At 42.1% G+C, this 14,205-nt stretch overlaps 1 protein-coding gene across 3 annotated transcripts in view; it reads left to right on the forward strand.

Moving 5' to 3' along the window:
- The window catches only part of jvl (javelin-like), a 483,163-nt gene that overhangs the window by 384,703 nt on the left and 84,255 nt on the right, over positions 1-14,205 (forward strand). For all 3 annotated transcript variants that reach the window (XM_067153090.2, XM_068228909.1, XM_068228908.1), the window contains exon 2: positions 9,906-10,019. In XM_067153090.2, coding sequence (XP_067009191.2) covers positions 9,906-10,019 — 114 coding nt within the window. The remainder of the gene's footprint in view (positions 1-9,905; positions 10,020-14,205) is intronic.

Here is a 14,205-nt window from a genome sequence, read left to right on the forward strand (position 1 = left end):
ATTGATAGTTGTATAAACATCAGTCCAAACATTTTTATTTTTCAGAAAAGACATTAAACACGTTTACACCTAAACGGTGAATACATGTGTGTTCTCAAATCGTGCAATACTCATCTTCTGTACTAGGCTACTTTCAGCATACAATTCAGAATGATACTTTTAGTTCTCATTTTCTGCTATGTTTTGAATTTTGTGTATTCGTGTTGTTACAAGATAGGATTTTTCAACACGCAAAATTTTATAAAAATACATCCGAATAAAAGTGCTTGTGTATTGTATTGCTTTACCTTACAATTTTACATCTTACAACAAAATTATCATAAGATTTTTTTTTCAGGATCATATATTAAAAGTTTGTCTTATGATACATTATCGAAGTTGAATATATATTTCAATAGATTACATTTGTTCTTCATAGTCACAAAACAAATCGTCTAGTGACGTACTGTACTTTTATTGCATCAGTCTCCTTCTGTTATGCCTGTTGAAGGTCAAGTAGCCAGGTCCACATGAATGTTCTACAAGTTCCTCTCGAAAATAATGCATTAGTTTTACTCTGTCCCGCAGCTTTTAGAACATTTATTGGTAACCCCGTGCCACTTCATACCTTTCAGTAAATGATCCATGTATACTATGAACGACGAAGGTGGAAGATTACAGCCTTGTGTAACCCCTGTACGTATTTACTTCGAACCAAGACCTCGTTCTGTCAATTCCCTCTGTGGTCTAATTGTCAACATACGTGCCCTTATTTGCCTGTAACCTAACCATAAACCCCCAGTACCTTTTATACTCTGGTGCCTTCTCAGATCTACGAAACATTAACATAACTTATTCAGCAATTTTATTTGGTTGGATAGAAATAAATCAACGCGTATTTGTTATTCTGAAGCGTTAAACTTCCTGGGCTAGTGAAGGCTTTATTAGTCCGGAAACATTTTTGAAGCAAACATTTTACTTTTGCGAGTTTCTTTTTGACATGCATATGTCTTACGGTTGGGGGTCATCCGAAAATTTGTGTAACGTGACGCAACAAAATATGTGACGGAAGTGACGTCACATTAGTCGTTACCGTAGGCCTTGGTCGCCAAAGATGCTGCGGCTGAGGATTCATCTCTGTGAGACGATTATGCAGATAAATCGTTCGTTATCAGTACTTGAGCTCCATTTCTTGAAAGACGTATTCATGATCATTAGTTCTGCGCAAAGGGAACGGTTTTTTTCTTCTTCTCTCCCGCAGACAAATGGCCGGGTGATGGCAAATTCTCTTTGCTCTAGCACTGAAGAGTGTGGCGTCCTAACAGTCTGCACATTACTGTGACAGTCCGTCCACGTCGGGGGATGAATGAGATAACAGATCGTTCCCCTATGGGCTTTGACGACACGCACATGCTTGGCCTAACGGTTCGTGTTCCGTGCGCGGAGGCAGTTCAAGCGGTAGACGCAGTAACCCGGGTGTCGTTCCTGGAAATGGCTCAACCTGCGTTCTTCAAGAATGTGCGGAGAACAAAACAGTTCTCTATTTAAAAAATATTTTCCCGAAATGATGCGATAGAGAGGTTAAGCCTAATTTAATAAGTCGTAAGCTCTGGAAGTGGATTCTATTATATCATGAGAAAACAAACACGATGTACTGTAGATGAGTTTAAAACTTTTTGTGATTGGTGTGTAGAAGTTGGTGAAATGAACATGAATCGCAACGAAGGAGCACATTATCATAGATATTTATTGGCTGGTTTATCTCTAAAAGCGTTCAAATTGCTACACATCGCTCTAAAGACTGACAAATATTTTATCAGGGAGACCGCAGAACATTAATTGATACTGATTCTTACAAGAGTCCGTTCCCAAGCACGGCCACGCCCAGCAGCCATACTCGCGGTTTTCAGCGCGGTCCGACCAATCTGATACGGTCAGAAAGGTCTTTACGCGGTCGCCGCCAGTCACCCGGCCATACCAGACCAGACCTCCAGCCTGCCTTGCGCGGGCGCACGTATACCAGCAAATTTGTCAGAGCCCTCAGTGTGGTCTCTGGTTCGTAGCTTGTCCCATTGTGACACGGTAAAACTAAACCTGCTTCGACCGAGCCCACTGAGCGAGCACCAACCAGCGCGCCGGTCCTCTCAACGAGTTTGACCGTTCCAGTGTTTTTCAAAAACACCAAGCACCCCCCCCCCTTCCCCTTGTCGGGACCACCTCGGTGGATTGAGTAACCGAGACACCGACCTTCCCGTCTCACCTCGTCGAGACCCCCAGGTGGATTGAGTAGCCTGGACACCAACAATCCTAAACATGTCCTCAAACTTCATCGATCCCAATTCCCCTTTCCACCAGCCACTTGAAATCCATTCCAGAGCACGTATTGCCAGCTACTATCCCTTCTCTATTCCCCTGTGCCTTGACCGCTACCTCAACACACACCAGCGTCAGAGAGAACTGCACGAAAGCCGTAAACGTTTATATGCAGCCATCAACCCAGTTAAACACCACATACAGCTCCTGCAGGAACTGCCTAACGGATATGCATTAAAATTTTCCATGGATTCAGAAATCAGCTATCAAGAAATTGACAAACAACTAAAGCATCACGATATCCGTTATGCGGTTTGTGTAGAAGACCGTGAAGACGCTGATGCTGCAACTCAAACAGAACCAGACATACAACACACTGTGCAGCTCAGACAAACCCTACACCACAAACACTCACCAAGTTCTCTCAAACCAGCCCAGACAACCCACACAAAACAACACAAACAGACGACACAGTAGATGATGTACCTCTCACCTCCCCCCTTCTCCCACCACCAGAAACCGAACCCGGGACTGAGACCTCATTAGTCTCACAACCGGGCAAGGACACAGTAAACAAGTACACGCAGACTGAGAGCAGACGTAAAAAACCTGCTCCCAGGACTGCCAGACCACCAACACATAACACCAACACAACCAAAACTCGAACCCACGACCGCCCTCGCCCCACCCTTGTCACCCAGTGCTTCAACTGCCTTTTACTGCACCACTCCGCAACTAATTGCTCAGCCGCTACTCGTTGTAACAGATGTGGAGGCCCACACCACCACACTGACTGCACGGTACCGCGGGACCAGCCGAGGTGTGCAAACTGCCAAGGCAGTCATGCCGCCTCATTCCCTGGCTGCCCCTACATTAAAAAGGCAGTGAACGACCACTACAGACGAACAAACCACTTACATGCAAACCCTAAATCCACTCCACTACCAAGCCTCAGCACCCAACCTACATTGAACCCCGGACCCCACACCTACCAGCTCAGCCAAGATACCACCACCATACTAAATTTACTTCTACTCAACCTGCTATCGAACCAAAACCAGAACCCCCCACCTACCATGCCAAGCAAACAACTCATAATATCCTAATCAGTCACCAAGTAAACTCACTCCCTACCCAGCCAACCTCAAGAACATGTCCTCACTTCCTAAAACTGCATTAAAAGCACCTCACTCCCTAAAAAGCTGCTGCCTCATCCTTAAAAATAAAATCTAGCCTCAAAAGCACTGGATCACACGGAAACCGACGCGGGTGCACCTTTAAATACCTGTCAATACAATTATGCTGTCAAACAAACTAACATCTGCATCAAATTTATCCTAGATAAATTAGCACAATATATACCGCATAGCATTTGCAGAACCTAAAGCAATACACGCACGGTCAATACATGAAGGACTACCACATGTACAAGACCACATGCCGTATTCCACTAAAATACCTGTGTCACCAAGCCGGTAAAGTACAAGCGCCCAGGCAATTAATCACATACTAAAATATTTTCCACACGCATTTCATCGCAAAATTAATCATCAAGTCTTCAATTAACTATTCACTACTACAATCAATCTCGCAAAATAATTAACTTAAATAATGACCGACAGAGGAGCGCTAAAGCGCACCGGTATCGGTAACTCACATACCATCTATCTCCACGGAGATAGGTGGCTCATACGTTATGCCCGGGATCCTCTGGGTGGAGGTGGTAGAATACATCCACAGTGTCCCATGGTTGTTGTAAGAGGTGACTTGAAAGCTTGGGATGTCACCTGCTGAGCCCTTAGCGGAGTCTGACATAGGCTCCTCACTTTTATCTTTCCGTAGTCGGCGCTTGTTCTTTTCCGACCACGACGGTATTAGGTTTGAAACGCGTAGGATATCGTCCATTTTCGCGTCCTTCGTGGCCCTTTCTTCCCTCCCTTCGTTAATACAGTTCCTTCACATTCTTTTTTGTTTAGTGTTAAGAGAGAATGATTATACTTCCTCTCAAAAACAATAATGATGTCATCGAAATGTAAGTTTGAGGTAAAGTTGAATCATATATATTATTTCAGTAGTATAGATCCCTTTTGCGGCACTCACAAGTAACCCATCATGACAAATGAGCATTCAGAAGAAAGGTAATAGACATTAGCAGTGAAGAATTGCACTCTCATTTCATAAATATCGATAATTTCTTTAAAAACGAGTTTAAAAATGTGCGAAGTGTGCGATTTGCAAATACTGTTGCTGTAGGAATGTACGCGCCATCATTGCTGTCCACTTCACATTCTGGCCGCTGGGACGCCTGTTTTGTGTCATTATAATATGCTGTAGTTATCAATTAAGAAAAGGATGATAGTAAAAGCAAAAATTACTTCCAGAACATTCGTCAGTATAGTAATGGACTTACATTTACTTCCGTTCAAGTGGATATAATAAATGTTAAAAAACGAAAGATTACATTAAGTGGTAAGTAAGACTGTCTAATGTACTGATTTGTGTATTCCTTAGTTCACCAGGCGGCTACTCCACCACATACTTTATGAACATGCGAGATTTCTCCCGCGGTCCCCTAGTTATATACAGTATATACGGTACTCTATATATTTACAATTTGCTTTTTAGGTCGCACCGACACAGACAGGCCTTATGACGACGATGGGATAGGAAAGCACTATGTGTGGGAAGGAAGTGGTCTTGGCCGCAATTAAGCTACAGTCTCTGCATTTGCCTGGTGTGGAAATGCGAAACCACGGAAAACCATCTTCAAGGCTGCCGACAGTGGAGTTTGAACCCGCTATCTCCCGAATGCAAGCTCACAGCTGCGCGCCCAACTCGCTTAGATGATATTTTTTAATGCGGCGACATTCCTTACTTGATTTACGTCGCGCCGACTCCGACGACTCTCATGGGATGGCAGATGGCTAGGAGAGAAGCGATTTGCTCGGTGTGAAAATGGTAAAGCTCGGAAAACAATTTTCAGGGCTGCCGGCAGTGGGCTTTGAAACTATCTCCCGAATGAAGACTAGTAGCTACGTGACCTGGACCGCATATACAAGTCGCTCGGTATAAAATATAATATTTATTAATAGCATGCTTGTTTATATGTGTATGACCAAAGATTGCATACGACATATTGCAGACGATGCACTGTTAAAACACTAATATTTTGATGTTAGCGGAGGACTTGGTCATAAACATAGAGACCTTGATAGCAAGTTAATTCTCGGAAGTCATATGACGTCATATGGCGCTTATAAACCGTACTGTAGGAATGTATGACGTATTTATGCACTCCTACATTATATGGTAAATAAGGTCTATTTTCCTTTATACACAGGCATAGGAAAATGAACACAACGATAATTGTTCTGATGAACTGCATATCCATATGTCGCTGGGAGGCGTGACCAGTCTTAAGGGAGATATTAGATAGGAAGAACATCGCCAGACACGCGGCATTGTTTCTTAAGCGACTATAAGTACTGTTGTAACATTTCGTGAATACTAATAAATAATAATAAAATATATAAGTAAATTAAATTAATAAAAATCATTAATCGAAATGTCCGTAGTATGGGCGCCAGAGTTCACCAGAACGGATCCCTCGAATTTAGATAGAGCATGATAATTCTTTATATCCCAGGACGTGTACATAATGCTCCGTACTGGTACATCTGCTTCAGGCCTTATCTAACCTTCTGAAAACGACTAAATAGGTAGGAACTGCACCTAGGTTCATCAATAACTCCACTTATTCTAAAATATCTAACTATATTCTTAATAAAATCCGTGCATGAGCACATCATCAACACACCAAAATACACTTATAATACACAAACAAAAGATTGCTGGAAGACTCCATAATTACAACAACAATGAAAACAGTGAGAAAACGAAAACCAGAACTAAGCCACCATTTGTAGTTAGTTCGTTGAACAATGTACATATATGTAGATAAGAACCCTTCACTGTCTCTGTATCAACACGACTTGCCGATTCTCATAATCAGCACTTATAACATCATACAGATACTGTACCTCGTAATACTGTGTTCACAGACTTTAACACTTGTAAAGGTATATACATTTGAGCAACACACGCTGGTCGATCCTGAACATAAATTATGGAAAGTCTGAGATAGCTTTCACCAACATATAATGCCCGCCGCCACAAGTGTTACAATACTTAATGCGTAAGCACTCCACAATTTGTCGATCAGCCACTTTCCACGAACATAACAAGACTACGTTCCACGAACGTTTGAAGTCCAGTCCAGTATATTGCAACCGTGTCACTACCGTACCGTATATCCAGTTTCACTCCCGTGTGTTAGCACTACTTCCTTCCCGTACAGTCTGTCCGCACTACTTCCTTCTCGTACAGTGTGTCAGTTGTGGTTCTCCTTTTCCGCTGTGATGTCGAAGAATATAAAGACCTCGGCATTCCCCTTCCCCTCACATGATACGTCTGGATTGGTCCTTGCCAGTCAATCATGATAGATCCTCCTGTCAAGACCATGCCCTGAACTTCTCCTTGGTCCCAAGACATAAACAAACGCTGGGGTGTTTCACATGAGTCATAGAACTTTCCTAGCACAAGAACAAGCTCATCTCATCAGACTGGGATATATACGTGACTCATGCAAAGTTTCCGAGTTCCAATATAGCAATGTTTTCCCACTCGTTGTTCAAAACAAATTACTCACACTACATATATGGAGACCTCCCAGCTTACAAATATTAGTGACAAAGTATACAACTGAAATACTGACAATAATAATATTAATAATAATAATAAATCGAATACTGACAATAATATCTCTCACTTCAACATATAGTGCGAGGGTGCGATGTATGTACTATCACACTGTTATATTTGAAACTGACTGTAGTACCCGTCGTTGATGGTACAATCCTACAGCTTTTGCAAAGTTGTCTAACTCCCGAGCTACTTCCCGCCAATACTCAGGCAGGCTGCTTTACTCGGGACACATTAGTAACCCCATCTGTCGGAGATGAGTGGCAGCAGAAGAGAGAAATAACGGCCAACTTCATGCGTCGCTCTACCTAGCGCAGCGAGGGATCCAGTCGGCAGTGGACAAACCACATCACAGCAATGATCAATGTAATGTTATTGTTGATCAGTTTTATGAGCTGTATACATTGTAGGCATTCACATTTAGTTTTCTTCCTACTCTGTGATATCAGGGCAACGTTTGTATAGGGAGTCCTTGCTTTCTTCATGACTCTTGTCTTATTCTTTAAGTGGTCGTTCCTTTACGACTTTTTCTCACTTTCTATAATAATCTCCACAATTCTCCTTGTCGATACGGGCCGATGAGCACGCGGTTTTACATCTTAAGGCAATCGTGACAAAATCCATTACCAGTTTATTTTATTTATTTCGTATGGCATATAGAGGGTACGGAGAATATATATATACTTAAAGTAGATAAAAACAACAGTCGGACAAAGGTAATTAACTTATAATTTAATGTCCAGAGAATTTAGCCAATTCAATGCCTCTTCACTTGCCGCATGAAGTTCGTGGTATCCTCCCTGGAAGCTCCGAAGTGGGCACATGGTGGACTGTCTGAGCCACGTCACCACAGTCGCAATGAGGCCTGGAAATTTTTCCCCACTTGTGGAGCCAGAAGTTGCATCTTCCAAGACCGGTCTGCAGCCTGTTCAACGAAGCCCAGATACTTTTTGGCCAGTTGAACCCAGCAAGTTTCCTACAAGGGTCAGATATCAATCCTCGCTGGTCAGGGTTTGAAGCAGCCCACTCTTCCCTCCAGGCATTATTCATATTGAACTGTGATTCAACCAGTCTCTCTCCTAGTTGCCTTGATGGATGTCGAGATTTTAATTTTCCATGCTTCTCAGGGTTGCAGTCCTGATGAATCGGCAAGAGTATATTTGCAGAACACTTTAACCATTCCTTCTTCAGAGCAGTTAGCCTTCGAAGGTGAGGAGGATGGATGTTAGTTAATACTGGTAGCCATTTAAGTGGTGTGGATTTGAGTGTGCCAGACACTGTCCTCATGGTATCATTCAGCTGGACATCAACTTTTCCTGTGTGTGCGCTGTTGATCCATACAGGGCTGCAATATTCTGCAACTGGGTATACTAGGGCAAGAGCTGTTGTTCGGAGGACATTAGCATTTGCTCCCCAACTAGTGCCACTGAGTTTATGAAGGATGTTGTTACGTGTTTTAACCTTTGCTGCTGTTCTGCAGAGGTGTTCTTTATACGTCAAAGAGCGGTTCAGCACAATACCCAAGTATTTTGGATGAGCACAGTATTTTAGCTGTTGGCCTCTGAATTGAACTTGTGGAATGTAATGGACTCTCCTGTTGTCTACATGGAAGGTACTAATCTCTGTTTTGTTTACATTGGGTTTCTATCGCCAGGTGTTGAAGTATCAATTCATTTTTAGGAGATCTTGTGTGAGAATTGGCTTCAGTGGTCTCAAAGTTTAACACGATTGAACAATATTACCATGTCAGCAGTGCTCGGCGCTGATATGGACTAAGCAACAAAAATGTAAATTCATGAATTCTGTTACTTCAGTTAGTACGGTAAAACTGTGTGAGACATAAATGATCCCAAATGTATTCTCTATAACTTTTGTAATGGAGTACTTTACCATAGGACCAATAACATAGGTATTAGAAAAGTACATTTTAGCCTTTTTCTCCTAAACTTCCACTTCATCCACCGTGAATACAATTACTTATAGCATAGACTGTAGTGCCTTATTCCCTGACTTTACTTATCAATTCTCAATAAGTTCTGTTCGCACATTTTCCCGTGGTTCGGCGTTGATATGGACTTACCAACAAAATCAAAATTTATGAATATCTGTTATCATAGCCGATACGGTAAGACCTGAGTGACCGAAAATTTAATTCTATATAATTTTAGCAATGTGGTATTTATCGACAGGACCATTAATAACATAAATATTTGACGATTACATTCTAGGCCTTCCCCTAAACTACAATTTCACTCCGCGTGAATACAATTATTTATAGCCTAGATTGTATTACCTACTTCCCCGACTCTACATACCGATTTTCAGTAAATTCTCTTCAACCATTTTCTCGTGATGCGCATACATACATACATACATACAGAGACGACGGAGAATTAAGAAGCGCGTTTTCTTGTTACCGTGGACACGACCAATACAGAAATATCATTCTCTTTAAATTCTGAGCATTGCACAGATAACACTTTTATTTTAAATATATAGACTTTTCAAGTGAACTGTGGTTGGAGACTTGCTCTGTGTTGTATGTTTATCTTTAAAATAAAATAAAATATTCTTGTACTGTACTGTACGGTACATGTCATTAAAATAGGTTGTGAGAGTGGAGTTCTCTTGGCGTTGTCAAAATCTGATTTTCGGTGTTCAAAATAGAAATGAGTGCATTTCTGTATTACGTCAACATTGGCTAATTGCCCCGAGCGCTCAGCTATTTTTCAGAAAAGCGCTGATTAATACTACTAAATTTAGGATATGCCCATTGATGATTTAATTGAAAGTTCTGACATTTGACCTTGGTAATGCCTGTCCCCTGACAGTATTTGTTGTGATTGTTGCAGGTTCCGGACAGCGGGGGCACGCCCGCTATGGACTGCCTGCCGCTGCAGCAGCGCTCGCCTGGCCCCTTCCACTACCTTATACACGAGCAGGCCAAGTCGCTGGTCGCCCTGCAGGTGAGCTGCAACCCTTTTTAACATGGATATGTAATTTGTCTATCTGAAGTTAACGTCAAAGTTGTAACCATGGCAACCAGTGTTCGTCAGTAGCGCCATCTTCTACTGTGCGCTTTCTTCCTGTAACTAACAGCTTGAGAACATCTCGTATCAAGTGAACCCCGTTCTACTTCTCAGTCCAGAATTATAATCCTTGAACAGGGCCATGCAAGGCTGAATAATAATAATAATAATAATAATAATAATAATAATAATAATAATACGAGGTCGGAGACGAGGTAAGATGAATTTACATGACAATAACTGTCTACCTGTCGGTACTCTCCAAGCAGAGCTGATGGGTGCAACATTCCCATCTCTGTCAAAGTTCATACATCCTCATTTGTTTAATGCACAATGCGGATTTGTGAAGAGAACACTCCACTTTTGACCTTTTTCCCAAACCCATTCACATTATTCTACCGCAGATACTTGTCTCTTCCCCGTCCATGAAAATATCTGATTTCTATCGTCCCCTTGCCTAGTTTCATGGAAAGGAGACAGTTCGGTTTCGTAACGCAAATGATCATTGTTGTACAAGGGCATTGTTCTGAGCTCAGCTCACACGTTTGGCCTTCTTTTGGCCGCTGTCATGACCGCAGCCTTGCGTGACGTCACTGTAGCCCAGTTCACACCACTTCCTTTGTTAGTTCTCTGAATTATCTGATCTCCCACTTTAAAGGTAGGTTTTACAGGAATGTATATCTTCACTTTCTGTGCGATATGGCAGCGGCGTGTCCTCTTACTTTCACTTCCTTCACGTGTCAATTATCGGCTCTTTTCTGTAAATAACATTTTGCATTTTTTTCTGTGCACGATGAAAATGATCTTGTTTGACTAAAATATCTTTCCATGTAATATGAAGGAACATTTTATGTCATTCATGACTTCTTGCTTTTTGTGGAGGACCCGCTTGGTCAAAAGAGACACACAGGCTTTGTCTCTTCTGCTGTCGCTCACCTTCGCTAGATGGCATTACTGCTGCTGTTGTACAGTAAGGCCCGTATTCACCAATGTCAGTTACTTCTGCTGCTAGGTACCTTATGTATGTATGTTCAGTCCGTCAGCGATGCCGCTGGTGGGATCCTCAACAGCTCTGCCATCAGCTGTCATAGATGGCCTAGGCATCACTGAAGAGGCGTACTAGGAAAATGAGGTGTGAGGTAGTTTCCCGTTGCTTTCCTCACCAAGCCTCTCCCCGCCAAGCCCACTGAAATGCATACACCAGCTGACCCTATGAGCAACATTTTCACACCATTCATAGCAGGGACTGGCTGCATAAGGATTGGCATTACCAGCATCGCTCATACCTCGATCACTTTCATATTGTCAAAGCCAAGGATAAAATCGATACAGATCTATGAAAGTAACAACATTGCTCTAGCCTATGCCAGAAGATATAGTGCAGTGTAAACACTAGATCCTGCCAGCAAAGGCATGCTAGGTACCTTAGAGTTCCAAAACTCGGATAACGCTCACTTCCGTATTCACCACAGAATGTATTATCTCGGTTTCCCAAAACTAAGTTGTCATTTCAATCTGAATTCGACCCGTAATTTATTCATACTGACGCGCGGAAAACAAATGACTACGTGCTGCCGGCACTATCGAAATGTAAACACGTTTTTGATTCCATTCGGGGTTTGCAAATAATCTATTCATAAATTATGCCCGCTATTAAGCAGAAACGAAGAAGGAACCCTAATATGACTTTCCGAGACCGAGCTCGATAGCTGCAGTCGCTTGACTGCGGCCAGTATCCAGTATTCGGGAGATAGTAGGTTCGAACCCCACTGTCGGCAGCCCTGAAAATGGTTTTCCGTGGTTTCGCATTTTCACACCAGGCAAATGCTGGGGCTGTACCTTAATTAAGGCCACGGCCGCTTCCTTCCCACTCCTAGCTCTTCCTTGTCCTATCGTCTCCATGAGACCTAACTGTGTCGGTGCGACGTAAAGCAACTAGCAAAAAAAAAAAAAAAAAAAAAAAGACTTTCCAAGAGAGTGAATTGTTATTGAATTTGGTGGCAGAAAGCATTAACAACATAGAGAATAAGAAAACAAATTATAGAGTAGTATTTCTTAATTCTTCATTCAAAAGTCACCTACTCGTGTAGCGTACAAGATATAAGCTATAATCGAGAATTCATTTTAGGCCTACCTATGTGTCAGGAATTCCAGGTTATGTTCGATCATGGATAACCTAAAATGTGTCTGAAAGTCAGTGTCCTCGTAGTCCTCGAAATATGTCGCACGTTCCTAGGACGTTTATTAATTGCATGATCTTGATCATGTTACTCGTCGCTGATATTTTCCCTTTCAGTTAGACATTCCAGCCGTCCACGAGCTGCCATCTTGGAGGGCTATTATTTTAAATTTCCTATTTTACCGGCCAACCAATCTCCGGTAAAATTTTAAACCGAGATAATGTTGTTGGTGAATACAAACTTGACTGTTACCTCGGTTTACGTAGCTTTAAACTTCTTGAGTTGGTGAATGCGCGCCTAAGGCTGGTTTACAGGGCAGAGCGATGGCGCAAGCACTTGGTAGACCAGAGTTTAACCCGTATAAATCTGAAAGAAAACACAAACTCCCAGTAAAGTGGAGTGCAGTGAATGTACAGTGGAACCTCGATATCTCGAATCACCTCAGCAGCTATGTATCCACGGTTTATAGTGAATACATTATTTTTAACACTAATTAAAAGCAAACTAACCCTTCTTACAGTAACTTTTTGGAAGACAGGATACAGTACATGCAGTAGTGAAACAAGAAACATGCCTCCGTTAACACCTTTGTTAACCTTTCCGCACTTCACATCGGAACTTCTCGTCGATACCACGCAGACGAGATTCGTAAACGGAGCTGTCATCAGTGACTTCGGGGGTTGCTTTCGTACGTGACCGGTAATTAATTCTCACCCGAGAAACAGCGATGCTTCGCAGATTTTCCGATCATTAGAAGATTTAGATCAAGAGAAACATTATGACAGGGTACCGAGGGAAAAGATGTTCACCAAACTGGGGGACTATGGTTCAGGGTACTTACAGGAGTTAGACAAGCCTGTAATCTTTCACCTTTGCTGTTCGTAATTTACATGGATCATCAGCTGAAAGGTATAAATTGGCAGGAAGGGATTCAGTTCGGTGAAAATGTAGTAAGCAGTCTGGCCTATGCTGACGACTTGGTCTTAATGGCAGATTGTGCCGAAAGCCTGCAGTCTAATGTCTTGGAACTTGAAAATATGTGCAGTGAATCTGGTATGAAAATTAGCCTCTCGAAGACCAAATTGATGTCAGTAGGTAAGAAATTCAACAGAATTGAATTTCAGATAGGTGATACAAAGCTAGAACAGGTCGATAATTTCAAGTATTTAGGTTGTGTGTTCTCCCAGGATGGTAATATAGTGAGATTGAATAAAGGTGTGGTGAAGCTAATGCAGTGAGCTCGCAGTTACGATCAGTAGTATTCTGTAAAAAAGAAGTCAACTCCCGGACAAAATTATCTTTACATCGGTCTGTTTTCTGACCAACTTTGCTTTACGGGAGCGAAAGCTGGGTGGACTCAGGATATCTTATTCATAAGTTAGAAGTAACAGACATGAAAGTAGCAAGAATGAGTGCTGGTACAAACAGGTGGGAACAGTGGCAGGAGGGTACACGGAATGAGATAAAGGCTAACTTAGGAATGAACTCGATGGATGAAGCTGTACGCATAAACCGGCTTCGGTGGTGGGGTCATGTGAGGCGAATGGAGGAGGATAGGTTGCCTAGGAGAATAATGGACTTTGCTATGGAGGGTAAGAGAAGTAGAGGTAGACCAAGACGACGATGGTTAGACTCAGTTTCTAACGATTTAAAGATAAAAAGTACAGAACTAAATGAGGCCACAACACTAGTTGAAAATAGAGGATTGTAGCGACGTTTAGTAAATTCACAGAGACTTGCAGACTGAACGCTGAAAGGCATAACAGTCTATAATGATAATGCATGTGTGTATGCAGATGATTTAGTTTTTCGGTTCTCGTCATATTAGCTCCCAGCATCACTGTAGTTCTTAATTGTTCCTCACCTACCACAAATGCCTTACTGCACAGTTGATGTTCCACAGAGTTCGCGTTACAGAGTATTTTTTGCCTCAAGGGAGCAAA

Source organism: Anabrus simplex, chromosome 8 (genome assembly GCF_040414725.1).
Source record: "Anabrus simplex isolate iqAnaSimp1 chromosome 8, ASM4041472v1, whole genome shotgun sequence".
Taxonomy (NCBI): domain Eukaryota; kingdom Metazoa; phylum Arthropoda; class Insecta; order Orthoptera; family Tettigoniidae; genus Anabrus; species Anabrus simplex.